The sequence below is a fragment of the Corvus hawaiiensis genome, chromosome 11 (genome assembly GCF_020740725.1).
Source record: "Corvus hawaiiensis isolate bCorHaw1 chromosome 11, bCorHaw1.pri.cur, whole genome shotgun sequence".
Taxonomy (NCBI): Eukaryota; Metazoa; Chordata; class Aves; order Passeriformes; family Corvidae; genus Corvus; species Corvus hawaiiensis.
The window spans coordinates 23,537,685-23,565,525 of record NC_063223.1 but is presented as its reverse complement, the minus strand read 5'-3'; the positions used below and the strand labels follow the sequence as shown (position 1 = coordinate 23,565,525).

At 45.3% G+C, this 27,841-nt stretch overlaps 1 protein-coding gene across 12 annotated transcripts in view; it reads left to right on the top strand.

Annotated features, from left to right (window-relative positions):
• The window catches only part of WNK2 (WNK lysine deficient protein kinase 2), a 102,962-nt gene that overhangs the window by 43,063 nt on the left and 32,058 nt on the right, over positions 1-27,841 (top strand). For 9 of the 12 annotated variants that reach the window (XM_048316235.1, XM_048316237.1, XM_048316229.1 and 6 more), the window contains exons 4-12: positions 737-894; positions 9,058-9,146; positions 9,385-9,604; positions 12,079-12,367; positions 15,422-15,618; positions 16,396-16,539; positions 20,002-20,193; positions 21,238-21,780; positions 24,725-25,039. In XM_048316235.1, coding sequence (XP_048172192.1) covers positions 737-894; positions 9,058-9,146; positions 9,385-9,604; positions 12,079-12,367; positions 15,422-15,618; positions 16,396-16,539; positions 20,002-20,193; positions 21,238-21,780; positions 24,725-25,039 — 2,147 coding nt within the window. The remainder of the gene's footprint in view (positions 1-736; positions 895-9,057; positions 9,147-9,384; positions 9,605-12,078; positions 12,368-15,421; positions 15,619-16,395; positions 16,540-20,001; positions 20,194-21,237; positions 21,781-24,724; positions 25,040-27,841) is intronic. The other 3 variants (XM_048316227.1, XM_048316233.1, XM_048316236.1) reach the window with 3 other exon arrangements.

Genomic DNA, 27,841 nt, shown 5'->3' with positions numbered 1-27,841 from the left:
TTCTGTTTTGCTTGATAAGCCCCCCCTTTTCAGAGTAGTTTGCTGTGCAAATGTTGTAGGTGTTGGAAGTTGCTGCTTTTCCTCAGGCTGCAGCTCCCAGAGCTTCATTTCATATTTACCCAGTTCCATCAGATTCCTGACGCCCTAATCCCTATTGAGTAGGACCTTATTCTGTAAGTAGCCTCATTGATTTGTCCCACTAAACCAGTGACAGAATTAGGTTTGATGTTTTGTGCATGACTCTGTAGGTGATTTGTGATACTACTGGCTTTCAAAGTGCTGTCTGCTGATGGTTACTCTGTATCTCTGGAGGAAACAAAAGAATTCAAATTTGCACTGATAAAAGCAAGAGTGACGGTTCTTGGTTCTTCTCCCCTTTTCACCTCCCCAGACCTGTACACATCCTTCTCTCCAGCCGGCCAGAAACCATTCCACCACTTCCACTGGCTGGAAATGAGCTATAGCTCATTTTCTTGTTCATTTTTGAAATTTTTCATTCTTTTTCTTCCCCCTCCCCCGCACCCTGCTTCCCCCCTTTGGATTATTACCAGCAAGCCATGAGCATGGAAGTGCGTGCGTTGGCCTTGGATTTCCTCCCTGGGGGATGCTTGAGCTCTTGTGAAATAATCTCGCATGCACCTATACACAGTTGTACTGGGCACACTTCCTACAGGTGAAAAAGCTTGTGGTTTAGATTCCTATAAAAAATCAACATTATCTTTGTGCATCCCTGTAGGTACACCAGAATTCATGGCCCCAGAAATGTATGAGGAACACTACGATGAGTCTGTGGATGTCTACGCGTTTGGAATGTGCATGCTGGAAATGGCTACCTCAGAATACCCTTACTCAGAATGCCAGAATGCTGCTCAAATCTACCGGAAAGTAACCTGTGTGAGTACACGTCCTTAATTGGTATTGGATCTTGTCATTTGGAGGTTTAAAAGCATATTTTGATGAGGTGTCAGTACTGCTGAGTGTATACTGCGTTGTAGAAGTTGAGGTGTCTGAGCTCTGGGTTACACAAACCTGTTTCAGGCTTATGCATAAATTTAAAATTCTGCACTTGGGGTGTATTTGACTGGATGCAGCTACATGAAATATTTTCAGTAATCTTTGTCACTGATTTTATCTCCATCAGCCACAAATACAGCCCAGTGGGCTGCTGCTTGATAGTTTAACTCTTCTTAGAGCATTGCTTTCAACCCAGAGCCACTCAGAAATAATTTTAAAGCCCACAAAGGCCTCAGAAACTGCTCAGCAGTGCAGTTATCTTCATCCTGTGTCTGGAGCAGCTTCCTTGGCATTGCAGGGAGGTGAGTGTGTGCAGCCATGGATCTGCTGGCTGCTGACCATGCTCTGTACCATGGGCTTGCTGAAAACCATGCTGCAGCTTCTCAGAGACATGGAATGGGTTTGATGGCTCAGGGGAGTTCCTTGCCTTTATCCTTGTTATTCAAGGCTAGGTTGGACAGGGCTTGGAGCAACCTGGTCTAGTGGAAGGTGTCCCTGTCCATTACAGGGAGGTTGCAATCAGATGATCTTTAAGGTGCCTTCCAACCCAAACTATTCTGTGATTCTGTGATCCTAGAGCCACGTGGTTATTCCATGTTGTTACTCTGTGGTTCTTTATCACAGTGTTTATTACCTTTGGCACAAGGGATGTTGGCTCTGTTTTGGTATGTAGTCCTTCAGATATGGCCTGAATGCTACCAGTGTGGGCAGCTTAGGGGATACTTCCTTGGACTCTACAACTTCAGAGTGGCTACAAGAGGCTCTTCTGATTTTAGGCTCTGTGGCCTCATCTCGTGTGTGTGAGACCAGTGGGGTACCCAATATCACTGTGGGAGTGGCCGGCATGGTTGGCTGGTGTTACTGGGAATGTGTGTGTGCACCTGGAGCCACGGAGAACATCGAGCTCTTCATTGCTCCATGTACCCAGAGAAGCTCTGTGTACACCTCTTAGCCATCTGGAATATTGGTAGTTAAGACTTTGAAAGGCTCCTAAGCTTCATTTATCAAAGCAATATCCAAGATGGCAAAGAATAATGATTAATCAGGGGATTCCAATTAGATGTTATATTTCAATTTGCAGACTTAAGTAGCTATTTTTTTAAACACTGATGGCAGCCTGAGCCAACTTGTTTTCTATGGCAGTAACCTTTACATGGCTCAGGATTAGATGGTAAATTATTATAATTTGTATTTGTAAAACTGGCTTTATACTGGCAGCTTCGGAGAGTGGGAGATGATGTTTATCACATAGAACAAGCACTGGCAGAGAAGCTGTTGAAAGGTCGTTGCAAGGGGTATTTATTTTTGAAGCAGAACTTTCTGGCGGGGAAAGCTGGAGACAAAAACATCAGGTACCAGCACGGAGGGTGTGCAGTTTTTGTCTGAATTTGGGGTAGTAGCAGTGGGAGCAAAGGCACCAGGATTCCTTAGGTGGCAAAATTGGCATTGCGGTTTTTCCAAGGAAAGGGTTAACCAGCTCCCTGTGGAATGGAGAAAGCCCAGTCAAATGCCATGAGCTGTACTACTGTCAGGCAGGAAGGAGGAGCAGGGGGTGGACCTCTGGGGTGAGGGTGCAGGAGGAGCCTCATGTCCTGGGGAGATCCTCTGTCCCAGGAGGAACCTTCTGGTGGGCTCAACAGCTTCCCTAGAGGAGCTGCTTCTGCAGGAGAGCTGCCGACAGAAGGGACCCTGCTCCGACCTGCGTGAGTCGCCTGCGGGGTCTGAGGGACGCAGCAGCTGAGGAGGAGGTGTGGAAGTTCGGGGTGTGGGGTCCTGAGCCAGCACGATGCAGTGGGCTCTGCCCTAAGCTGGGCAGTGACTGCACACAGACAAAGTAACTCTAAAATCACTTGGATGAAGAGTTAGGGCTGGTGATGCAGCAGCTTGTGCGAGCCTTGGGGCTTAGAGACTGAAATACAGTCAGAAATGGATTGTAGACTAAACCCAAGAGGCTGAATTACTGTTTTCTTCCAGTATTAGATTAGGTTTGGGGCTCTCGCTAGAGCAGAAGGTGGCTCTGACCTTCTTGGGTGGAGGTTGCAGAGCCCCTGAATGCTGCAGCTCCTCAGTGAGACATTTATGTACTTCTTTATGAAGCTGGGGCTTTTTTGCACCAGAAATATAAATACTGTTTCTAGTGTTTTAAATTGAGGGTCAGCACATTGTAAAAATATGTTTGCTGTGTCTAGCTGCCTGATGCCTTTATTTAAAAAGGATAAAATAAAATACCTTTCTTTTCATGCCTTGGGCTCAGCATTGCAGTGGCAACCACCGGAGGTGTTGATAGCATCTGCAGGGTTGGAATTGCTGGCTAGAGTTTGCATCAAGGAGCAACAACCAACAAAATCTTTAGACTACCTACCTTCTGTTGGGTCTCACTGAGCTGGCATTCCCTCCGCTGCCCAGCACAGGCAGGGCATGATTTGGGTTTTGCCACTAAAATACCTTTTTCAGTAGTTTCTACTCTGTGTCCTAACACTCTACCAAGCCCGTGCCTGCTACTAGGGCATAAGATACACGTCAAGTCCTGGCTGTCCAAGTCACGCACACTGATGGTCCTTATCAGTGTAGAAAATATAAACACTACCTTTCTGAGACATTATTATTTCAGCATATGTCACATTCTGCATGTCTGTAGTGTAAGATTATTAAACTTTATCCATTTCAGTAACCTTTTATTCTGCCTGACCATATTCTCATGGATTAATTGCTGCTTTAATTTTTGAATTCCTGTTTTTCCACATGTGCCTGTGTTTGCAGTTGTCCAGGATAAGGTGGTGGTCATGTTTGGAAATGTGCAGAGGGGCTCATTTTTCTGCCAGACAAGATGTGCTTGTTCCAACTTGTCACCTCTCTCTGCCCTTTCAGCCTGAATGATGGAGTGTAAACAATAAAAAAATGGATATGTACTGTAAATAGAAAATACATCTTTCCCAAGCAGTGGGGCCAAGCCACATTTACCACAGTTCACTTTGAAGTGATTTCCTGGTCAGCATATTTGCAGTGCCCTTCGTTCTGATGCCATAATCTCATTTTTCATGCATAACTTGATGGTTTTTCTTACTCAGATTTTTTTTGTGTTTAATCATTCTGCCAAGTGATTTTGATGTAGACAATAGTGATGAAACATTGAAATCCGTGACCTTCCCAGGCGGCTCCAGCCCAGTGTTTTCTTAGGGATGCGCTGCAGAATGCACAGCAGAGCAGCTGCATCTCCAGGGAGTTCCTGGCCATCTCCTTGGATTTAGTGGTAGAAACCTGTGCTTCAGAACAACCCACCTTGTTACAGTGTTCTGGTTTTCATTTAAAGCTTTCATATTGTTTGTTTTCATCCACTATTGAAGGTTTTCTCAGCATTTGCAGGCTGTATGCCATATTGCACACACTAAATAAATGCTGTAGCTGTGGCACAATGACAGCAGGCAAACAATGCTGTGAATGTCATTGCGTGGACTTCTTGTGGCTTTTGGAGATCATCTTAGATCTGCAGGTAATCCTCTTAGCTTCGCATTAAGATGGAGCACCATTCTGGAGTGAAACAGAGATGAGTTTATAATTGCACACAGTGATGTCATGGAACAAAATCCTGGTAAAACTGAGAGCTTTACCTTTATTTCAGTGACTTCAGAGTATGTGTGCCAGGGTGGTTTCAGCTGGAAACATGGCTCCAGCTTTTTTGGTAGAAGGTTTTTTCCTTTTTTAGGAATGACATGAGCCTACAGATTTACCTTCAAGTGGGAGGTGGGGTGGTAGCCCAGAGCAGGCTGTCCTGGGGTGGAAGGGCACCTTCTAGGGGCCAGGAAAGCCTCTAGAAAACTGACTGACGTGGGTCAGACGTGCCGTTGACTTGTGTGGCATTTGCTGTGTCCCTTCAAAGCATCACGTGCTGCTCTTCCAAAGTGTGCTCTGCTGATGGAAACTGGCAAGTGGCTGTTTTTAGACCCTGCAAAACAAGCAGCACGTTTTTTCCCTCAGCATGAAGGCTACAACTTTCATGTCTGTATGTGTCTGGCTGTAGACTCAGCTGCCTTGTACTGGAGGGCAATGGATCACAAATCTAGTTGCTTCAGAAGGAAGGGGATGGGAATAAGTGCTGGTGAGGGAGTCAGAATAAATCATCCTGTTGGGGACAGGAATTCTCAAATGGGAAATTATTTGATCTCTCATTTTGCTTGTGGATTATATATGTGTATTTATATTTTAACATTTAAGGACCTTGTGTTATCCTTATGCCCCTTATGCCACCCAGCGAGCCCTGCCTTTCACATGTGGTGGTGTTGAGTTTATTTTAATTTATAGCAGGCTGTACAGCTTTCGAGCCATCATGGGTAATTTCTTAGCTAATACACTTTGAATTTTGATGCCATGTTTCCTTGGGAATGCTCAGGGAAGACAGATGGCTTTTGTTGAAGTGAATGAGATGGCAAATAGAAGCCCCCTTCATTGTCAGGGGCACAGTGCTGCAGGGAGGGTTTGCAGCATCCCAGTGAGATGGCCTTGGAGAGTTTAATGAAGAGTAAGAAACAAAAGGGCCCTATAGCATAGGGACAGGGAGAGAACACTTCGGCAAAGCAGCTCTGTTCAGTACTTCACTCTCCGTGTTTTGTCCTTGTTTGTTTTAGTCTCTATTTGTAGCTTAGCTGTTCAGCAGACTAACACAATGGATCTTTGGAGAGGAGTCGGTGTTCCATCAAAAGATGGTGAAAATAAAGTGTTGGTGGAAGAGTTACTTTTTTAATTTGTAAAGTCAATATTGGGAATCAGTCATCGAGGTTCTGCTAAATGGACTGTTTTCAGGCAAACCTGATTTCTAGATGCCCAACATGTCCCTCCCTGCTCCATCCCAGTCATCTCAGAGTTAAGGTTGAACCATGTACCTGAAGATTATTTCTGAATTCTCAAAAAAAAAATTAAATTGGATGAAACTCTGATATGCCTCGTGCTATTTGTGTCTTTCATAAGTTCATTTTGTGTAAAGATACCTATGGAGTGCTTACAAAAATTGTAAAAAGCAGTTGGCAGGATTCCTTGAGTGCATAGAGATGTGAGCAATATATTCCTCTAGGTAGTTGGAAGCTCTGCATGGTATGGTCTAAGTTGTCTCTACTGTTTTTTCGGTTTTTTGGATTTTGTGTGTGTGTGCATTTTCCCCCCATTAAATGGGTACTGACACATGTTTGTGGGATATTTTTCAGTAAACATTAATCTATAGCAGCTGGTGGTGTTTCATAGAATCATAGAATGGTTTGGGTTGGAAGGGGCCTTAAAGCCCATCCCATTCCACCCCCATGTCGTGGTCAGGGACACTTCCCACTGTCCCAGGCTGCTCCAAGCCCCAGTGTCCAGCCTGGCCTTGGGCACTGCCAGGGATCCAGGGGCAGCCCCAGCTGCTCTGGGCACCCTGTGCCAGGGCCTGCCCACCCTCACAGGGAGGAATTTCTTCCTTATGTATAATCTAAACCTGCCTCTCTTCAGGCTAAAGCCTTTATTAGGTCTTATTACCCTTTCTTCGTAGTGAGTATCACACTGATACGGAAATCAGTTTTCTCACAGCAAACAACAGTGTACTGAAATGTACAGATTTGTCCTTTCTGTTTTGAATTGATAAAGTTTTCATGCAACTCCTCCTCACTGGAGAGCACACTAGGCTCCTGTAGCTTAAAGGTGAATTGGGGTACAGAGGAGTCCTGCTGAAAATACGTTTTAGTGGTGCTTTGTTTTCTTTCATTTCTGGTTCAGGTATCAGAGCTCTCCTAAGAGCTCTCCTTGGCACACTGGAGCCAGCCTGGGCACTCCAGTGCCTTTTGACACATTTTTCTAATACACAAAACTTGAACCCTCATCTCATCAGTAAGATTTAGGGTTGCTTAAGCAAATAATTCTTTTTAGTGGGTCACAGCCAGCCAGCCACGTGTACAGATTATTTTGGTTTGTTCTCACAAAAATGGGTTTCTTTGGCTCTCTGCAGCTTTCTGCTGAAGCACAACTGGGGAGCTGAGTATTCGTGTGACTATTCTGTATTTTTATTACTATTTTTTCAAAATTTATGGTTTACATATTTCACTCTAGAATTTTAAGACAAATAGGGGGTTGTTGACCTAAAATTACTAATTAATAATGTTTGAAGTAGAATCTGAGGCTTGTATAGCAACAGGATGTGCATAAAAGGATAAAGTATAATCTGATGCTGGAATATTCAGAAATTCTCGAAGAGGCTCCAGCCGTCACTGAAATTCATCCATAAAATTTACTGAAGACTTAATTCAGTGTATTACTTGCAGACGCTCCCTGAAAATACTTGTTTTCTTTTTTTAATCCACTGGGTGAACCAAAAGTCCATTCTGCAGGGCTCCTTATCTGTGACTGCATGAGCCATTATTTACTGTTATTCCAGGGTGAAACTTTAAAAGGATTTGAATGGAGCTAAATGTCCAATTCCCATTCAGTAATGTGCTTAATCACATTCTGGTTTTTTAGATAAAGGAAATTGTGTTTCCTTTTTGTTCTGCTTATTGACTTCATTGGAAGTACTTGGGTCCTTAAGTGATAGGGTCTGACTGCATCATCTCTTCTCAAATTAATTTTGTCACATTTTCATCTATGTACATCTTGGTTTAGTAGGCAGAGGTAATAATGTGTTTTTGAAAGGGAATCAATTAATTCTGTGATTTAAGCTGGACATCACAAATAAACAGAAGACCTTCTTGTGCTGCCACTTGTCATGTGTAGCTGAATACATACATGGAAGGCATTCACAGGAAACCTCCTGCTGCTCTGGGTGGAAGGAGGTGCGAGGCGCTGGGGGCTGGTGAGGATGAGCGTCCTTTGACAAGAGGTTACTGAGGTGGCCTCGCTGGAAGTGGCGGCTGTTCCTGTTGGAACATCCCTTCCTCCTTGTCCACAGCCTGGAATCAAAGGAAATGATCACCCTGGGCTTTGCAAACACTCAGCCCCACATCTGTAGCTGTGCAGGTGTTCCCCATCAGTATTTTTTTGGTATATTTGGATGGTTTGTACAGGGTGATGACATCATATAAGAACAGCTCTTTAGCCTGAGGCTAGCATACCTCTTCTCCTGCAGTCTCTCCTTATGGTGGTAAGATACCTGTTGTTTTAATATTATATGTTATTTATGTACCCTGAGGGGGATCATGCTGAGTTAAGATCTTGGTCCTGAAACACTAGAAAGTAGGGAGAGCTGACCTGTGACTGTCCTAGGAGTGTGCATGTGTCTGTGTCCCTTTTAAATCCTCTCCATCTTCTTAACACAATCCCACCTAACCTTAAAGAAAAGCAGACTCTCCCTGCTGTGCCTGCGTGGAACTGAGCTCCCGATGTGGGGACACTGAGTCTGCTTCTCTGGGTTTTCTTCTGCAGTGGGTAGCTGGGTGTTCTCCTTGAAAGGCTGTGCTCATAGGTTGCTGTTCCAAATCTGTTCCCAGCAAAAATGCTAGCATTTGACAGAAATTGAACTAGATTTATAGGTTACACCTGCTCTACCACATATTCCCAAGGGGTTTCTAACAATATCCTGGGAAATTCAGGAGCGATGCAGAGCTGTTGAGCATATTCTCCTGCTTCCCTGCTTGGTTTTTGACTCATTTTCAGTACTAGCTATCTGAAGAAAACTGTGATTATTTGTCTTTATTCATTTAGTGCTTTGAGGGTTAAGGCAAAAACATGAAAGGAATAATTTCAGAAAATGGTTATTTTTGAAATTTAAAATTAGCTATTTCTTGAATATTCACTTCAGAGTCCAGAGGATATAAAGGTAAAATTTGCAAAGGTTGGTAAAGAAAAAGGGATACCTGCCCTGTGTATGGCTTAGCTCGTGCAAGGTAATGTACTAATTTTGAAGTGCAATGGTATTTAGAAATATAGTAGCCCTAAATCCTCAACTCAGTTTTGCATTAAGACTAACAACTTAGAAGTATTAGTTACTTCCCAGGTTGAATTACCGTTAAAATGCAGAGAAAATATGCTTAATTTAGAGGTATAATGTAATTCTTTTTCACATTAAATTGTTTTTCTCTGTGCTTTTAGGGTATAAAGCCAGCAAGCTTTGAGAAAGTTACTGATCCTGAAATTAAGGAGATAATTGGGGAGTGCATCTGCAAAAACAAAGAAGAAAGGTTTGTGCTTGTGGTGCATGAATATTGCTAAAGCTTTGGGAAATGGGAAATGTCACTTTTTCAATTTCCTTTTCAATAACATGGGAAATCCCATGTCTTTTCAAAAAGAACACTAATTCATTATGGGTAAACACCAAACATACTGTAAATGTTTCCACCTTTAACAGCAGTTTCTTGTTACAAACCTTTCTGAGATTGTTGACTTGCAGTATTTGAATCTTCTTTATATCCTTTGCAGATATGAAATTAAAGATTTACTAAGCCATGCCTTTTTTGCTGAAGATACTGGGGTAAGAGTGGAACTTGCAGAAGAAGACCATGGTAGGAAATCCTCTATTGCCTTAAGACTCTGGGTAGAAGATCCTAAGAAACTGAAAGGAAAACCCAAAGATAATGGAGCCATTGAGTTTACTTTTGATCTGGAGAAGGAAACTCCTGATGATGTTGCACAAGAAATGGTAAAATACACTTCTGACAAAAATGTGTCTATATAGAAAGTAGTGCATAAATCTCAAGGGACAACAGGAACGAGTTGGGTAAAGTAACTTCTGCTTGAACCATTCCAGGTGTCCAGTTTAGGCACTTTGCATTGACTTTGGAATGACTACTGCAAGAAAGGGGCAAATGGGGAAGAACTAACTGAAACATGTTGTTTGAAAAGAGATGCCTGAAATCACAATTTAAATAGCTTAGGGACTGTAGAGGTCTGGACTTCTTTTATATTTTGCAAGCTCCTCTGCTGGTTTCTATAGGCTGTTGAATATATTTGAATTTGTTTGGAATCTGTTTAGTTCCAGACAGCAGCTAGAAATACATTAGAAGAGTTCAGAAGTTCAGTCACAAAATATTCTGCATTGAATTCTCCCAAACACTTTTTCCCATCTTTTCTGTTGGTGTTCCTTAGAAGGAATGTAGATGAGAAAGGTCTGTGGTCAGCCCCTCTACCCCCAAACTTTGATAGGAAATTGGGTTCACTGAGTTAGGAGTAAGCTTTGGATGTTCTAACAGATAAGTTTCACGTGCTGTATTTCTGTATCTTTACAATTCTGGGCTTTTGTTAGAGAATCTGTGTTCCAGTTTCACCATGTTGTCCTTGAGCTCATATTTTAATGGTGTCTTTGCTGCAGTTGTTTTGGTGTTCGGATGTCACAGAGGCACAGGGACAGTGAGCACTGAGCCAGGGGTCTGAACGTTCCTGTGCTTGCAGAAATGTTCCTATTAGACTCTAAATCCCCAGGGATCCCATTTAATGATGTCATTACCACTCTTGTTCTGCTCAGGAGGCACTCATTTTGGTAATGCTGCCTTGCTCTGCTGGAACTCATCACCATCTACAAGTTTAGTGGGAGGAATCTGGGCTCCTTTGTCTTCTTGTCGTTAGTTTGCAGTAGGTCCAGTGTTTTTCCAGCAATATATCATTACAGACCTCATTTAGTTTATAAATTGCTCTGGTACCATTACTTGCTGTTATATTTTGCATTTAAATATTGATGGCAATATTTGGAATTTTGAAGTTCTTAGGTTGCTTGGTCCATAGTTGTGATGTTCTGTTTTGAAAAGGAAATAATTCTTGTGAAAAGTGTATTTAAAAGGATCATGCCCAGACTACAGTGACACTGTACCCTTTCCCAGATAATTCCCAAATAATTTTAAAATCTGTATTCTACATTAATACTTACCTAAGTGACTGCCTATGGAATGCTTTCAAACCTGAGGCTGTTGCAGGGGCAGAAAAGGGGAACATTTATTCCTAAATGTCTTTTTCTAGTCCTTGTGAATTGTGGAACACCAAAGCCATGTGCTTTCATCAATTTGTTGCCTTATGTGCTGTGGAAGAGAAGAGTGCAGGAGACCTTCTGAGTCCAGGGAATTATTTATCATTACCGGTGGGTTTTTGGTAGTCAGGCAATCCCACCTGCCTGAAGGATGTGGGCAAAGGGAACTCAAAACCTTCTAGTGGGTTTGGAAAGTGAAGTTAGCTCTCCCAGCTAGTGGGTACTGCAAAGGGGCATGGCTTCATTGAAATGAAGCTGTGTTTTAAGCTGCTTTGCACCCATTAATTTTAGCAGTGAAAATCTAAGATGTGAAACTGCCTTATGTTTGGGCAAGAGCAAAGCAGGAAAGCTTCTAGATTTCCCCCATGGTTGTAAATGCTTTCAATCTGTCGAATATGCATGTTAAGAATGCAGGGAGAGCAGACAAAGCTCTGGTAGGTCATTATTAAACGAAAATTCTTACTCTACACTGCAGGAGATTATGCAAACAAATAGTATGAAGACAAATTTCCATTTTATCTGTTGAGCAGTTGAGTTCTGAGAAGCCTTGTCCCCCTTTCCATCAAGTGGGAACAGTCTGCTTTTTCTTTGTTGAAGTCAATCAATACTGACTAACTTCACTATTTAAGAGAAGTTAATTTGAGACATAATTCTGTTAACATCTTGTCCTTCATGACTTGCTGTACTATCAAGCAGAGAAATTTAGAAAATGCTGTGTGCTGGAAAGGTTAAGGCAAAAAATTCATATTTAGAGGCACTTTGATTCACTCCAGGTGCATTGTTCAGGGATTCTTTTTCCTGTTTTGTCTATTCTTTTAGTATTGAAAAGAAAAAAAAAAGAGGGGAACCCATCTGTGATTAAACTTGCTCTCCTCAATGGATGTTTAGTGGGGAACGGTTAGAGCCAGTACATATTCAGGTCTTAGAAATTACATCCTGGGGTTTTTTAATGCAATAGGAATAGAAGTTTTACTGAAAAAGAGCCCCACCCCATCAAGCTCTTGAGTTCCTGTTCTTGTGAGAAATAAACCTATATAAATTCATGTTGTTTCAAAATGATGTTTTCTTATTAGGAAGAGGTTTGAGTATCGCGTGTGTGCTCGTGTGGTGCCCAGCCACGTGCACGGGACTGTGCTGAGTGTGTGCCTCCTCTCTAGATTGACTCGGGGTTTTTCCACGAGAACGATCTCAAGATCGTGGCCAAGTCCATACGCGACAGAGTAGCGCTGATCCTCTGGAGGAGGGAGCGGATCTGGCCGAGGATGCAGTCGGAGGAGCGGCGGGACTCGGAGTGCCTGGAGAAGCTGAAGGCACCGCAGGCACAGCAGGTCCAGGTCACCTACCTTTCCCACACGGGGCACCACATCCTGTCGGAGCCTGAGGAGCCGGAGGCGGACCAGCACCCCTTCCAGCAGAACCTGCCCACCAGCATCACCTCCGTTGCGTGTAAGTCCCGTGTTGGCTCTGGGGGCACACGGGGATGAATGTCCGAGGGGGGAACCCACAATGATCGGAGCTCAGATGAACTGTGTGATTTTGCACAGTAGCTCAAAACCCACAAGCATCCAGGACCAGATGCATGACAATTATGAAAGCAGTGAAGGTGCAAGAAAACAATGTTATATAGATATCTCTATATAACTCTGCCTTGGTAGCAATAAATGCCAAAACCATAACATATTTGTAAATGGAAAAGCAAGACCTGCTGCTCGACACAAAAAATGCATGTTTTCTATGCCAGGTGGTGGGATCAACACTTTTAAGGTTGTGCAAAGCATGATTTCAGAGCCTGCAGAAATTGAATTGGCACCAAACTGATTGATGATCCTTGTGGGTCTCTTCCAACTCGGAATATTTTATGAGTCTGTGATTCAAACTGGTCAAAGTGACTGGTGGCTCTTTCAAATTATGTTGGCCATGTGGAAATGCTCATTGGAAACCAGACCTTACTGAACCAAGGCACTGCAGGCACTTGTGTTTTGGAGTGACTCTTGATGGCTCACATGCAGTTTTTTGTGACGCTGTGCAAAGGTCTGCAGCAGAAAAAAAAAAATCCATCTCTGGATGTGACATGATATAATTTAAGGTTTCCCTGCTTTGTGGGAAATACCAGCTGTGTTTTGGTCAGGCATCTTGGGAACACCAGCCGGACCTCTGGACTGGCATTGTAATCCCTGGGGGCTCCTCAAGTCATGGTCAGGGGCTTACCCTTGTTCCCCCAGGCTCTCTTTTGTCCCAAGCTCGTGCCCTGAAGCCAGAGGCTTTTGGTAATGGGCAGTTTGATCTTCCCTCTGGCAGGTCAGAGTAGGGGGTCACTGATCTACCAGCCCTTCAGTCTGCCCTGGTTCTGGCCCCTAAAATCCACCTTTGTTACTGACTCAAGCCCTGGTACTGAAATTTGGATCTGTGTGTATTTTTAAACATCTTGAAGGAAACATTGCCAGACACTTTAGCTACATCTGTGGAAATGTTCAGGGCCAGGTTGGAGCCAGCTGGGCTAGTGGAAGGTGTTCCTGCCCATGGCAGGGGGTGGAATGGGATGAGCTTTAATGCCCTTCCAGCTTGGAAGACTTGAAATTTTGTGGGAGTTCTTTTGTTTTTTCCAAGACAGCTTTTTTGATAAAATCTGATGTGCATATTTTGCTACTGAACAATTATCATAGAGTTTCTCTTTTACTGTTCTGGGCTTGTATGGAAGCACATTTAAGTTAAAGATTCATTACCTTTAGCAAGACACAGCTGCTGCTTCAATTCAGGTATTGTATAAAGGGCTACACTGAGGTCTGCTTTGAGTACTGAAATATCCATGTGTGCCTGTACAGGAAAAGTCCCTTTACATTATATGAGAAATAGCCACATTTGCATAACACTCACAATATTGCCATATTCACAAAGCTTTTTATCTGAAGCTAAAATGAGCTCATTTCATTTTTATGGATCATATACTTATTTCATGCTAATTCCTTTGAGGAACACTGCAATTATGACTCTCTGTTTCTAGTGCTGCAGTGAAGTGACTTGTGGCTCTGCATGGCTCTGCTGGACATGAGTTGGCAAAATTTTATACAAATATAAGCCCCACAATTTATTTCCTACTCCTCCTCAACTTTTAACCAGTACTTGGTATTATTTGACAATTTGCCATCAGATTATTTGAACATTTTCTTAGCATAGGACCTCTGTAAATTAGGGTGGTACCCGTTCATATAATTTGAGGTGGAATGTAAAAGTGGAAATTAATAACTTAATGTGTGCAATGTACATTCTATAAAAACCTGAGACTGACTCACAGCTTTTACTTTAGCACTCTACCATTAGACTCTCTTTTTTCTTTCCTTTGAGGTCCTGAATAATTGTTTGTAATAAAATGGAATTTTGTATGCAGCAGAAATCCCATAATGAGAATAGGGCTGTGTTGGCTCTTCAGAAATGAACTGAATAAATAAGAGAGGGGAGTTTAATTTTGGAAAAAAAAAAACTGTTGGGAGAATAGTTTGGGAGTACTGAAGAGAAATGTCATCTCTGGTGCTATTAAAAAATAATTTATTTGAAAGCCAAATAAGTAAAACTTTATTTAGAATATGGAAAAAAGAGACAATGGAAAGTGTTGGAAAAAGAAATAGTATTTAAGCTTAGCTGTAACTTCAGATGGTTTTTTAAACTGTGTTGATGTTTTCTTTCATTTTTGAATTTTAAATCCCTATTAGAGGCTGTTTGTACTTGGGATACGTCCAGTTGCAGTCTGGTTGTCTCACTTCCTTTCTCAAGTGGAGAAAGCAGTAACTTAGGCTCAAACAGAGCTGGGCACTTGTACTTTACCACTTTAAAAGTCATGAAAAGACATTTTAAAATCAGTAATGCCAATATTTCCAGTTGATAAAGGACCCAGTGCTTGCCCAGTGCCTGTAGCTGTGCAGTTCCACAGGTTAACTGGGCAAATGCTCCACAAGAAACTCCCACAGAGCTCTGAGTGTGCCAAACTCACTGGAACCTGCACATGGGTTTGTGTCTGACCTTCAGTTGCACTACACTCAAGCAGGGCATCGCTTGCTGGACTAAAATCATACAGCATAAAGAATTCTGTAATTTTCATTGCTGCTAATAAAAGCAGTGTTAAAGTCAGTGCATCCCTGGAAGCTTGAACTCTAAAAGACCCTGTGATCTGCTCTGAACATGACAATTGGGGTTTCCTCTCCTTTCATCCTACAAAATCTATAAACATCTGCAATTCTTAATGTCAACCTTATGCCCTTTAAAGGAAATACTAATGTGCCTAAAATATCAGTGTGCACAGAAATCCACAGGGATGGGTTTTGGCTTAAGAGAAGCAGTGTGTGCCTTTTGTAGGGAATAACACTGGTGTTGTATAATTTATTTATATAACAAAAGGGTGAGAGTAGTAAAAGTGCTAATTACATAAACCATGGCGACCTTGCTCTAAAGTCATTACTTGAACATTTGGAGTTGTTGAGCTTTTAATAAAAATGACTGTTCTTGCAGCTGACAGCACGTTTGACAGCGGCCAGGGTTCCACTGTTTATTCTGACTCCCAGAGCAGCCAGCAAAGTGTCATCTACTCGTCGCTGCCGGACGCGGTGCCTCCGGCCATCCAGCGGGTGTACAGCCCCCCCCTGAGTGAGGGCCAGGCCGTGCCCCACAGCCTCCCGCAGCTCAGCCACTACCAGCAGCCCTCTGCAGTAAGTCCAAAGCTTTTTCAAATAATTCTGTATCCTGGGTTGTATTTCATATTATCATTTATACTCTTGTTCCCAGAGGACATGGATTCCAGGGGTCTCTTTATGTATTCCTCGCTCACCTCTGTGGATGGTGACCTGCTCAGTTCCTTATCAATCTCTTGGCACTGAGCTGCAGTGGAGCACTAGAAGGACACAGACCTGCTGGAGTGATCCAAAGGAAGCCACAAAGATTCTCCAAGGGCTGGAGCCTTTGTGCTCTGGAGATAGCCTGGGAGAGCTGGGGCTGGTGAGCCTGGAGAAGAGAAGGCTCTAGGGAGACCTTGGAACCCCTTGCAGTGCCTAAAGAGGCTCCAGGAGAGCTGGAGAGGGCCTGGGAACAAGGGATGGTGGGACAGGACACAGGGAATGGCTTCCCAGTGCCAGAGGGCAGGGCTGGATGGGATATGGGGAAAAGATTCTTCCCTGTGAGAGGGCAGTGAGATCCTGGAAGAGGTTTCCCAGAGCAGCTGTGGCTGCCCCTGGATCCCTGGCAGTGTCCCAGGCCAGGCTGGACATTGGGGCTGGGAGCACCCTGGGATTAGTGAAAGGTGGTGTTGTCCATGGCAGGGGCTGGAATGAGATGATCTTTAAGGTCCCTTCCGACCCAAACCATTCTGGAATTCTGTGATTCTGTGTTTAATCTCCTGGCCATAGTTGAAAACTGTTCCATTCTGATCACTGTTGTGGAGGCCCACGTTACTGGTGGCTGCCCTCCCTAACGCCGCTGTCTCTCCGCAGCCTGTCCTGCCCGCGGTGCCGGCGCCGCCCGCCGTGGTGCCCCAGCACTACCAGGAGCCGGCCATGCCGTTCCCCGTCGTCCCCACCACCGTCCCCTCGCTCCCGCTGGGGCAGCCGCCACCACCAGTGCTAGCTGGCCAGCAGGTGAGAGCACCTTGTCCCGTCCCACCCCTTCCCCGTGTCTGCTCTGGCTCACACAGGGTGCCCAGAGCAGCTGGGGCTGCCCCTGGATCCCGGGCAGTGCCCAAGGCCAGGCTGGACGGGGCTTGGAGCAGCCTGGGACAGTGGAAGGTGTCCCTGCCCATGGCAGGGGTGGAAACAGGATAAGCTTTTAAGGTCCCTTGTAACTCAGCCATCCTGTGACTCTGTGATACCTGTAGTGAGTTTGAGGTGTTTGAAACTGTTCCATTGCATTTTGAGGGTCTTAGGGATGGGGAAATGAGTGTTTGGCTTAAGGGATGAGTAACAGCCTTGAGAACAGTCATGAACACACTTTGGCATGTCTTGGTAGAGTTTGTCTTCCATCAAGGCTTCCCAGCATCAGCCTGAAGCTTTGCATTGGTATCAATGTGCTGTCTTGATGTGTAAAATCAAGTATTTTATTAATTTTGTTTTATTATTTGTGGCCTCCTTTCTAAACATTTAGAAAGAGACTCTTAGCCTGGTAACTGTTGTCTCTGAATCCTCAGCAGCGCTGCTGGATGCGTTGTGCAAATACAGTGTTAACACAGTTCAGTGCAGGCACCCAGCCAGGAGCTCCATCTCCCACAGCAGTCTGGCTCTCTGCAAGTTGTCTCCAAACAGTAACTCTTGAGCATTTTGAATTATCAAATCCCACCTCAAACCCTGCATTCCTCAAAGGTATTTCCAAAGGGGCTCTCCCCAGCAGTGGAGGGGGGTGCTCTTGTGAGGGATGCAGCCACAGTTTGGTGGGATGTGGCAATTCATGTGGCTCATTTTGGTGAATTTACCAAAAGCTTGGTAACTCTTCTTTCAGTAGAAACTGCTGCAGGGGCCAGGGAGTGTCTATACTTTGTGACTGGCATGAACCATATCTCTCCAGGCCTTCTATCAACATGTATCTCACAGGTTGCCTTTAGGTTTTTTCTAACTTGCTGCAATCTTCTCAAAGCATCAATAATGGGGAAATGTCATTTGGTCTCCTTGAAAAACATACCCTTATGTGAGGTTTTGTCATGTAACAGGTTTTCTTCTAATGGGTGGGGATATTCTCATAGTTCTCTCAGCCAAAAATTTTACACTCAGGCAGATTTAGGACCTCACCATTTGCACAGGTCTCATTGTTGGCCTCTGGATCTTTATGCTGACAGTTCCAAATCTGTTGTTTATTTTCCACCATGAATAAATTCTGGTTTGGTATAGTAGGGTAAATACCCAACTTAATTTCTTTCACATGCCCTTTTCTCACAGCATTTCTGTCTCTTGGAGTAGTTCTATCCCTGACAACAAAAGGATTTAATGACCGGTCTGTCTTTGCTTTCTAATCTCTCCAGAAAGCCTAATAAGGCACTGGCTTTTTACAGTGTTATTTTTACAAAAATAGGTAAAAATGATCAAGTTTCTCTGCAGAACTTCCCAGAGTACCTATGTGCCTCAGAGACAGCAGTGTCCAGTGAATGTCCATGCTAAGGAGGGTAGGGAAGGACAGCAGAAGAAGGGGAAATTAGGGTGAGAAATTCATCTGCCTACAGAATGAATTGCATTGATCTTGTATCAATATACACTGGCGGATCACACATGTGGGGTCAGTGTTGTATCTCCTAACTTTTATTTATTTTTCCAGTTTGGATGTCTGTGCATTTATACTTGCTAAGGTTATAATGAGGCAGAGTTACCTAATCTACCTGGATATTTTCCCCTCCCTGTGCCTTATCCAATTCACAAGCATTTTCTAAGACACAAGCTGGGTTTGAGAGGGAGGTTTTAGGAAGCTGCTCCATTCCCCAGCAGTTCTGCCGCAGTGATGCAGCGTTTCCGGTCGCTGAGCCACACGTGCCGGTGCCCTCTGTCTCCTTGGTGAGCTGTGGGCAGCTGTCTGAGCTGCAGATTAACCCAGCTGGGGCAGAGAGTGGAGCAGGCACTGGGAACCAGCAGCTTTATGAGCTCAGCCCAGTGCCGTGGGCATGTGGCTGCTCCACCCCAGAGCTCAGGCTTGGTCTGGCAGGAGTTCCTCCATGGAGTGAGTGGGGTCCCCCCATCCCAGGTGGGATCTCCCCCATCCCTCAGGCAGCCTTCAGGTGCCTCCACCTCAGCTGGTTTGCTCTGTCCCATCAGCAGAGCCAGGCCAGCCCCCGCACTGCTGTTCCCTTGGGTTTGGGGTTGTAACTGGGAAGATGCCACCTCTTTCCCAAAACATGAGGTGGCAGAGATTCTGTGTGCTGCAGGGCCTGGTGAAGCCACCAGCCCTGTGGTCCCAAGTAGGTCACCCTGAGCCAGCCTATGCCTCAGAGTCATCCTTTTGAACCAGAAGGGTTTTTAAAGTACTTCCAGAACTGATGAGAGGAACTGAAGATACCACTAGCACGTCAAATGCTGATGATTTCCAGCTTTAATGCAACTTCTTCTCTCTATTCTGCTGCCCAAAGCCTGGCAGGCCAGGGGGGCAATACTTTCCCTGGGAAAATTAAAGCTACTTTTTTGACTACCACATTGTCACTACAGTACATCAGAAATAACTGGAACCTAGCTTTTACTGCAATTATTGTGGATTATTGTGTCTCAGATAATAAGTGTTGTACTTTCCATGCCTGCTCCATTATGTAGTGGCTTCTGCTTGCCAGGATGAGCTGGGTATTAACTGCAATGGGGAAGTTAGTGGGTGGGGATTTCACAGGGCCCACTGGAACAATCTCTGGGATTTAAAGAATCTGAGTAATTACAAATAACCTCTCCAAGACAGCCAGCACATGTCATTTTAGGTAATATACCTTGCATTTAAATGTGTTTTAAGCATGGGCTCCTGTGCAGTGTTTGAATTAAGAGTGCCAGTCTCTGCTGGGAGCTGTCCCTGCTTTAGCATGTCCTGATGGGCTGGAGTGTGACCAGGGCAGGGAATGGAGGTGAGGAAGGGGCTGGGGCACCAGGAGCGGCTGAGGGAGCTGGGAAAGGGGCTCAGCCTGGAGAGGAGGTGGTTCAGGGGGGACCTTATGGCTCTGCACAACTCCCTGACAGGAGGGGACAGCCAGGGGGATTGGGCTCTGCTCCCAGAGAACAGGGACAGGATGAGAGAAAATGACCTCAAGCTGTGCTAGGGAAGGTTTAGGTTGGATACTGGGGAAGTTTTCTTCACTTGAAAGAGTGGTTAAGCATTGGAATAGGCTACCCAGGGGAGTGGGGGAGTCACCAACCCTTGAAGTGTTCAAAAAACGTCTTGATGTGGCACATGGGGACATGTTTTAGTGCTGGGTTAGTGGTTGGACTCAGTGATCTTAGAGGTGTTTTCCAGCCTTAATGAGCCTGTGGTTCTGTGCTGCACGCGCCCGGCCTGTCCTGGCAGTGAGCTGGAGAGAAGCGGGAAGCGTGGCCGGCCATCTGGCTCTTTGTAGCACACCAGCAATAGCCTTTTTTGCTTCTTGTCCCTCGCAGCAGCAGCCCATGTCGCAGCCAGCGTCGCTGCAGCAGGTGCTCAGCAGCCAGCCCGTGTGCCCGATGCCGCCGGCGCCCCACCTGCTGCCGCAGTTCCCGTCGCAGGGCTCGCCGGTGGCGGCCAGCAGCAGCCCCCTGAAGCCCCTGCAGATCTCCACCGTGCCGCAGCTCCCGCCCGTGGCCCCTTCCCAGGTAACGCGCTGGGAGCCGGCGTGTGAGCGCATCCGTTTGAGGAGAACTTTCCAGCTAATAATTAACATGATTTGCAGGTTTTGTGTGGCTATTTTGACTGCATGCCAGTTTAATTAGGCGATAAGAATATTATTGCTTTTTCCTGATTCCGTGTATTTTCTTTACTTGTTTGGTGAATCAGAAATCTCCATGGCCCAACCCTGTGCCATGCAGTTAATGGCAGTTCCAAAATGGCAATAATTTTTTTGGGGGTTGTTTTGGTTTGGTCTTTTGTACTGTCACCTCTGGCACAATCTCTTCTCCCTCCCAGGCTTGAGAGCATGAGCAGTTGCCCATTTTTTTTTTTCTAATTTCTGACCTCCTGACTTCACCACTTCCCCCAACACCTGCCGTCCCTGTCTGTGTCGTTCTGTTCTGGTTCTGTTCTCTGGAGCAGGTACAAACTCTTCCCTTGGCCTGGTAGGGTGGATGGTGCTGTCACTGTGCTTGGTAGTGACAGGCACCATGATGTGAAGCAGCTTGTGCCAAAGGGCAGGAGCAAGCTGCTGCCGTCATGCCAATGTCTGCTTCATCACTGGGAGGTTTTGATTGTAAAACCCTTTTTCTGGGCTCTTCTGTGCTGCCTGAGTTGCAGTTTGTTTGAAAACAAGGGTTTAAATTGCCTCACTTAATTTTGCATGAAAGAGTTTTGCGTTAGGTCTGGCCCAATTCCTTTCAATTTCTGTTAAAATGAAAGCAGCTTTTAATTAGGATGTTGCTTGAAGGCTTCGGGCTGGTGTTAGAAGTAGTTTTAAGCTTCTAAGGTATAAAAACGTCCCCCACAAATGAATTTTTTTTTTTTTTTTGCTTTTACTAATGATTTAAGCATAAATCAGTTTTTATTACTGTTTGTGATCCTCAGGGAATGAATGGAAGTGATTAACAAACAGACATAATTATCCTCATGGCACAGGTGGTTTTTATAGGGACTTTTGTGGCAAATGAAACTGCTTTATACCGTCAGTGAAAACATGGGCCATTTATGCGATATTATATTTTTTTCAGATTCCTCAGTTTCCTGTCATTCCTGCAATTACTCCTCTGGCAGGGCTTGACAGCCTCCCTCCAAACCTCTCTGACATACCTGCTGCAAACGTGCCCCCCATTCCTGCTCCCTCTCAGTACTTTGCTCCAGCCGTGATCCTGCCCAGCCTGCCCATGAACCCCACACTGCCCATGGCGCCCAACTCCCCTGCCCTGCCCATGCAGGCCGTCAACCTGCCTCACACCACCGTGGCTTCCTTGGTCCTGCCCTGCCAGCCCATAGTGCCAAACATGCCGGCGGCCACCATCCCGTTGCTGGCCGTGGCCCCGCCGGGGGTGCCCACGCTGCCGCCGCACGCCGCCGTGCCACCGCTGCCGCAGCAGCCCGTGTTCCAGAGCGCCTTCCAGCAGATGCTGCCGAGCGACGCGCCCTCGCCCCACCACACGCAGAGCTCTCAGGCCGTGTCCCAGCCGCAGCTGCCGCCGCCTCCTCCTCCGGCGCTGCAGCCGAGCATAATCCACCCTCCCGAGCCGGCTCTGGCTGCTCCGGGGGCGGCTCACCAGGTAAATCCGCGGGGCCGCGTTCCGCAGGGCGCTCCGTGGCACAGCCGTTCCTGAGGCTCTCTTCCTCACAAGCATTAATCCTTGGTTTTGAGATGTTTGGATGACTTCTTGACCTCAGTTCTGGAGGTGGTGGCTGGAGCTGTGAGCTGTGGGGTAGTGGGTGATGTCTTCCCCCAGGGACAGGAGTTATCCGGGGTATAGGGCATAGTCCGACAGACTTTGGACAGCGAATGAACAGGAGCACTTTCTGAATTCCCTCTTCCTTCTCTGTCTCAAACCCGGGGAGGTGTGAGCTGTGGTTCTCCTGGCCCAGGAGGGCATGCCAAGCCTTGCCAGTGCCTGTGCCCTGGTCTGTGTGGGATGCAGGGGCTGCTGGGTACACACAGCAGAATACGGGGGAGCTGGCGGGAGCAGTGGAGTTGTTTTGATGTAGAACATCTTCAAAACAGGGACGTGGCTGTCTGGCAATGACTCTGGAGTGGAAGAGCACTGTCAGACCTGCAGGGTGGGGATGGATTCTCCTGCAGACCCTTTCCCCCACTTGAAAGAAATGGAGCATAAACGGAGCTCAAGTGTTAGCAGTATTTACACAGAAACTGCCTCAGGACTCTAAATCGACAGTCTGTAAATACTTCTCTCACCACATCTGTGGTATGTCAACGTGAAACACAGTCTGACCAAAGCAGGAGAGGGCATTCGATCTGTTAATAACAGCATTTGGAAAGTCTGTATTCTGCCAGATTCCTTCACCATAACACACTGATTAAAATTTGTGACATCCCATCCCAACCTGCCATGTCATGGCATTGTCAGAGCAGTACATAGTTTTTAAATTTCTCTCTTTAGCTGTATATTTGGTACAGAATTACTGTCATTGAGAATGTCAGGAGCATGGAGCCTGGGAATGTTACTCAGTGTTCCCTGTGGCTTTAGAAGGAATTAGGTGCAGTGAGCATGGCAAATACCAGAGCTGGAGAGCTGATATTCCCAAACCATCCTGACACAGTCATTAGCAATCAAATATGTGTGGAAAAGTTGTATATGGAAGAATTTAGGATAGAAAATAGCTATTATGATGTGCCGAGGAATATTTTAAAATACATTGTTCTGATCAGAAGACTTCTAATGGAGAGGTATTTCTGTGTATAATGCTGTGCTGTTTTCACAGTTGATGTTTAGCACCTCTGAGTTTTGTTTTGCCTGGGTATGTCTGTATGGGCCATTCACTGAGGAGTTGGACTTGATGATCCTTGTGGATCCTTTTCAAGTCAGAAAATTCTGTGATTCTGTGATTTGATATCAAAATATTTTGTGAATTATTTTAGTTAAATAAGATTTAAAATAGAACCACCCTTCAGTGGCATTACACCACAATTGTCAGTCTAACCACCCCCCCCTTGGGCAGCCATGTAACTCTGAGGTGTTGTGAAGCACATCCTGTCTTTATGTTTATCCACATTAAAACCTGGAATAATAGTTTCAGCTCATACCCAGAACCTGCAGAGAGCATGCAGCAATGAAATCATGTGGCCTAGTTCTCATCTGAGTCTTACTTTTTTTTTAATGTATTTTCCAATAGCCTTAAGTCTCTCTGTGGTGATACTTCAAAAAAAGTAAAAATTGGGCACACTTTTACCTAGTACTAAAAGTCTTTTTTCTTCCATATGCTCCTTTCTTTCCTTCTTCCTCTTCCCACAAGCTCAGTCCCCCTGGAAAAATACATGATGTACCTAAAAGGAGAACGTTCTGTTTTTAAATGTACAGCTCAGAAGGACTGTTATGCAGAATAACAACCCAGTCTCTAAGGTAGCTGGCATCCTGTCGCCTCGGTCTGGTTCCCACCAAGCGCTTACGCACTCGAGTTATTTTAATGCCCTGGAGAAATCCACTGAGATAAATGAAACTCCCTCCATCCACATGGAAATGTTGGCAGGATTGGGGTCTTGGGGCTTGGCACATCAAGGGTTAAACTATGACTTCAGTGTGTAAACTGCACTAAACTGAAGTAGGACACTGGTGTATGTTCGGTGAAAATGAGTTAATGGTGTCATTTGTACCAGGTCCTGGTTCTACATACATGGCAGATTTTTTAAAATATCCTAAGTTAGGTTATGGGTAGAGTGTGTTTTTCTCTGCATGGAGAGTGTGGGCTTGTTGAAAGCAGAGCAAAGTATTCAGGAAAATGAATTCATCACCTAAGATCTTGAAGCAAGTCCAGAGGAGGCCGTGGAGCTGCTCCGAGGGCTGGAGCCCCCCTGTTCTGGAGCCAGGCTGGGAGAGCTGGGGATGCTCACCTGGAGAAGGGAAGGCTCCAGGGAGACCTCAAAACCCCTTCCAGGGCCTAAAGGGGCTCCAGGAGAGATGGAGAGGGACTTGGGACAAGGGATGGAATGCCAGGACAAGGGGGAATGAATGGCTTTCCACTGCCAGAGGGCAGGGTTAGATGGGATATGGGGAAGAAATTCTTGGCTGTGAGGGTAGTGAGGCCTTGGCACAGGTTTCCCGGAGAAGCTGCAGCTGCCCCATCCCTGGAAGTGTTTCAGGCCAGGTTGGACAGGGCTTGGAGCACCCTGGGGATAGTGAAAGGTGTCCCTGCCCATGGCAGGGGCTGGAATGAGACAAGCTTTGAGGTTCCTTCCAACACAAACCATTCTGGAAGTCTGTGATTTTTCATTTCTTAGGAAAAGCTGCCTTTGTCCCTACTAATAAACTAGTCCCTGAGCAATGCACGTTGTCATAATCGTTCAGAAAGAATCCTTAGTTTTTATTTGGTTATTTCAGAGGAAGTTTAATCTCTGTAGTAGTTACTGAGAGCACCCAAGCCCAGTCGCACTGCAGAGTTTGAGTCCTTCCTTCGTGAATGCCGGTGACTTTGCTACCTTGTCACATATGTCCTGAGCCCTTGGAGCGGAGGTGTGTGCTAACAGCTCTCATTGTGTTGCAGCCCATGCCTGGACACACTCAGTTTGCTCTGGAAGCTGGAGCCCAGGTGCCTGTGCTGCCGGTGCAACCCTCGATGGTCATGTCACCGCCACTGCAGCTGCAGCCAGAACTGGTGCCGCCCTGCGTCGCTCGCGAAGGTGTTCCCCAGGTCCATGGCAGCCTTGCCACGGCTGCCCCACCTGTCCCCATAGACCCTGGCCTGCCTCTCCAGTCCTCTGCTCTGCTGCAGCTCCAGCCTGATCTTTCCCAGCCACTGGGCCAGCAGCTCCCAGCTCCCTGCTCGGCTGTCTCGGCAGGCGCAGAGACATCTCAAGAGGTAGAGCCCTTCCTCTGAAGTAACTCACCAGCCTCAGCCTTAGTCTTCATAGTTACTCCTGTGTGAAACAGTGGGCTCATTGCACAAGGAAGATTATCCCCTCACTGCGTTGAGCTGCTGCTCCTCGATGCCAGCAGCTCTGGGTCAGCAAATAATTGGCTATTCCAAATGAAACCTCATGTTGTACCTCAGGAAATGTCTCATTGAATTCATGAGTCAGCAGGACTAAGTGCCTCCTTGTCTGTAGCTGAGCACAAACACAGAGATAGAAATTAAGAAATTCTCACTGTGGATGAGTTAGAAGATGTTTTGTGGAGTTTTACCCATGTTTTGTCCAGTCTTGTTTTAAATGTCTCAAGCACTTGTTCAACCAACCATCATTTGCCTTAAGAAACTGCTCCACAATCTGAGTCTTTGTAATGTGAAAGCCCTTCATGCTCCTCAGCTTGAGCCCGACTCCCATTTCATTTGGCATTGTATCCTTGTGTATTGCCTGAAGTCTACTGTAGCCCTGGGATTTTTGTTTCTTCAGATACTCATAGGCGTTGCCAATTCTCTGTGGTCATAGAACCAGGACACTTTTTGTTGTTTTCCTTATAGAACTGTCAGCTCCTCCTGTCTGCTATTTTGACTTTTCTTTCCACTCCCATAATTGTTTAATCTTCAGTCTTGACAGAACATCACAGAACACTTCCTTCTCTTCAGCTCCCCATTAACAAAGCCAAACAAAAGCTTTGGCATTTCTATCTGATTTCAGGAAATAAGTCTGATTTGTTCTCCACTCCTGGATGGAAATGTCCCTCTGTGATTCTGTGTTCAGAGTCGTTTCTCTTGAGTCTCTGTTCTGAGTTTCCTTTCCTCCCAAAGTATGTATTTCACCTTTTCAAAATCAATCTCTTGGTTTTGCCCATGTTTCCATGGCTTGTCACATGCCTTCACTCCAGTGCAGCCTAAAATTCCATTGGAGGCACAGCTCAGTGGTGCCTCCAGAAGATGCTCCGGAAGGGCTGTGCTAACACTAAACATGGATTCTAGTTCCCCATTTTTCCTGCCCATCAGTGACAGTTTAATTCTTGCCAAATCAGCGTTCGTGCTGTGACGTAGGATGTTTCCTGGTGAATGTCTGTATCCTGTTGGTTAGATGTAGCAGGAATGGTAGAGCCTGTCTGTAGTGCTTCACCTGCAGACTCCCCAGAAAAGCTTGGCTGGGTCAGGCATATCCATCACTCAAGGTACTCCTTCTCCAGCTGTGTTTTTTCTGAAGGCACAGCTCATGGCAGGGTCAGTGCTGGCACCTTCAGTGCAGGGTCCATTCCATTAGAGATTCTGGAAATATGAACAAACCTCATTTTGTTGTGCAGTGTGATATGGGGGATACAAGTTGTCCTGAGAAACCCATCATGGCCACTGAGGCACACGTCTGTCCTTCATGTCCCACATCCCTTGGAACATTTGACCACTGGTTTGCTAACTTCATTCTCACGTCCATCTGTAAGTTAACCCCCTTCTCTCATTCAGTTTAAGAAATGAAGCGAGCACCAATCCACGTGCTCTCCATGCTGGTTTTCTGATGTACCTTGCTAAAGTTTTCTTGGGTGTAAGAGAAGTTTCACACCTGTCTGTATAATCAAAACACCGCATTTTGTTGCTACTCTGCCATGACGTTTTTATCTCTTCTGTTGTGTTCAGGTGCGTGGCAGCACTTGCATCCAAACCAACCTGGTCAGGCAAAAGAGGTTTTGTAAGGCACTTGCTTAAGTGCATTACCAAAATGTAGATACATTATGTCTGTGTTCTCACTGTTCATTGATTCTGCAGTTTTATTGAAACTGCATTTAAGCTTGGCATGGCTTGTGTGGTGTTACAGCCAAGGAGTGGGGCTGACTGGTTAACAGCAGAGAACCAGTGGGGCTGACTGGTTCTCCAGTGAGCTTTTAACCCCAGCCCACCACTGCTTGAGTGCCAAGTGTAGCGACGGCAGTCGAGGGGCTTGTTTCTATAGCTGTGTGTCTATAGAAGGATTTTATAGATGTATGTTTATAAATATATATAAAGTTATATATATTTATGGATTTATCTGGTGGGTGTGTATAGCCACAGGTATATACATGCACGGGTGTGTGTCTTTGTGTACATACATGGTAAGTTTGTTACAGCAGGCAGGTAGCAGGGTCTGTAGCACTGTCACAAATTCTGTGAGAATGGGTCTACCCAATGAGAAAATCATGCTATGATGTCTGTCCTAGAGCTGCAGCCAGTGAAAGGGGAAGCTTTTAGGGGAAATTTGTGTAGAGGACAAGAGGACATGATGTGAGGGTGGTGTTCTTAAATGATGAATTTTCATCTTTTGTTTGTAAGTTCCTCAGAAATTTTCCCACTAAGCCAAACACAATGAAAATACTGAGCGTATTTCAGGAGACCATATAAAACAATGAAAATTAGCAAATAAGCAAAATAAGCAAAGCAAATTAGCAGATACATTCAAAAATAAAAGCCAGCGGCTGCTGATGTGGAATTGTCCCTCAGGTTTTGCCACAGTGGTGAGAACTGTTTTATTCCTTTCACCATCTCATCTGCTGGACGCAGAAGAAGGGAACTGGCAGGTTAGTGGCTCTGTCTGAAAAAGTGGTTGGTGCCTTGAACAGAAGTGATGTTGGAAGGGTAAAATAGGAGATTTATTCTATTTCCAGGTTCCAAGAACTGGTTAAACAGAATGGTTTTAGAGTTACTGGTGTCAACAGCAACACCTTTCTTAAAGGTGTTTTTCATCTGCCAATGTAATGTGTTTGCTTAAATGACCTT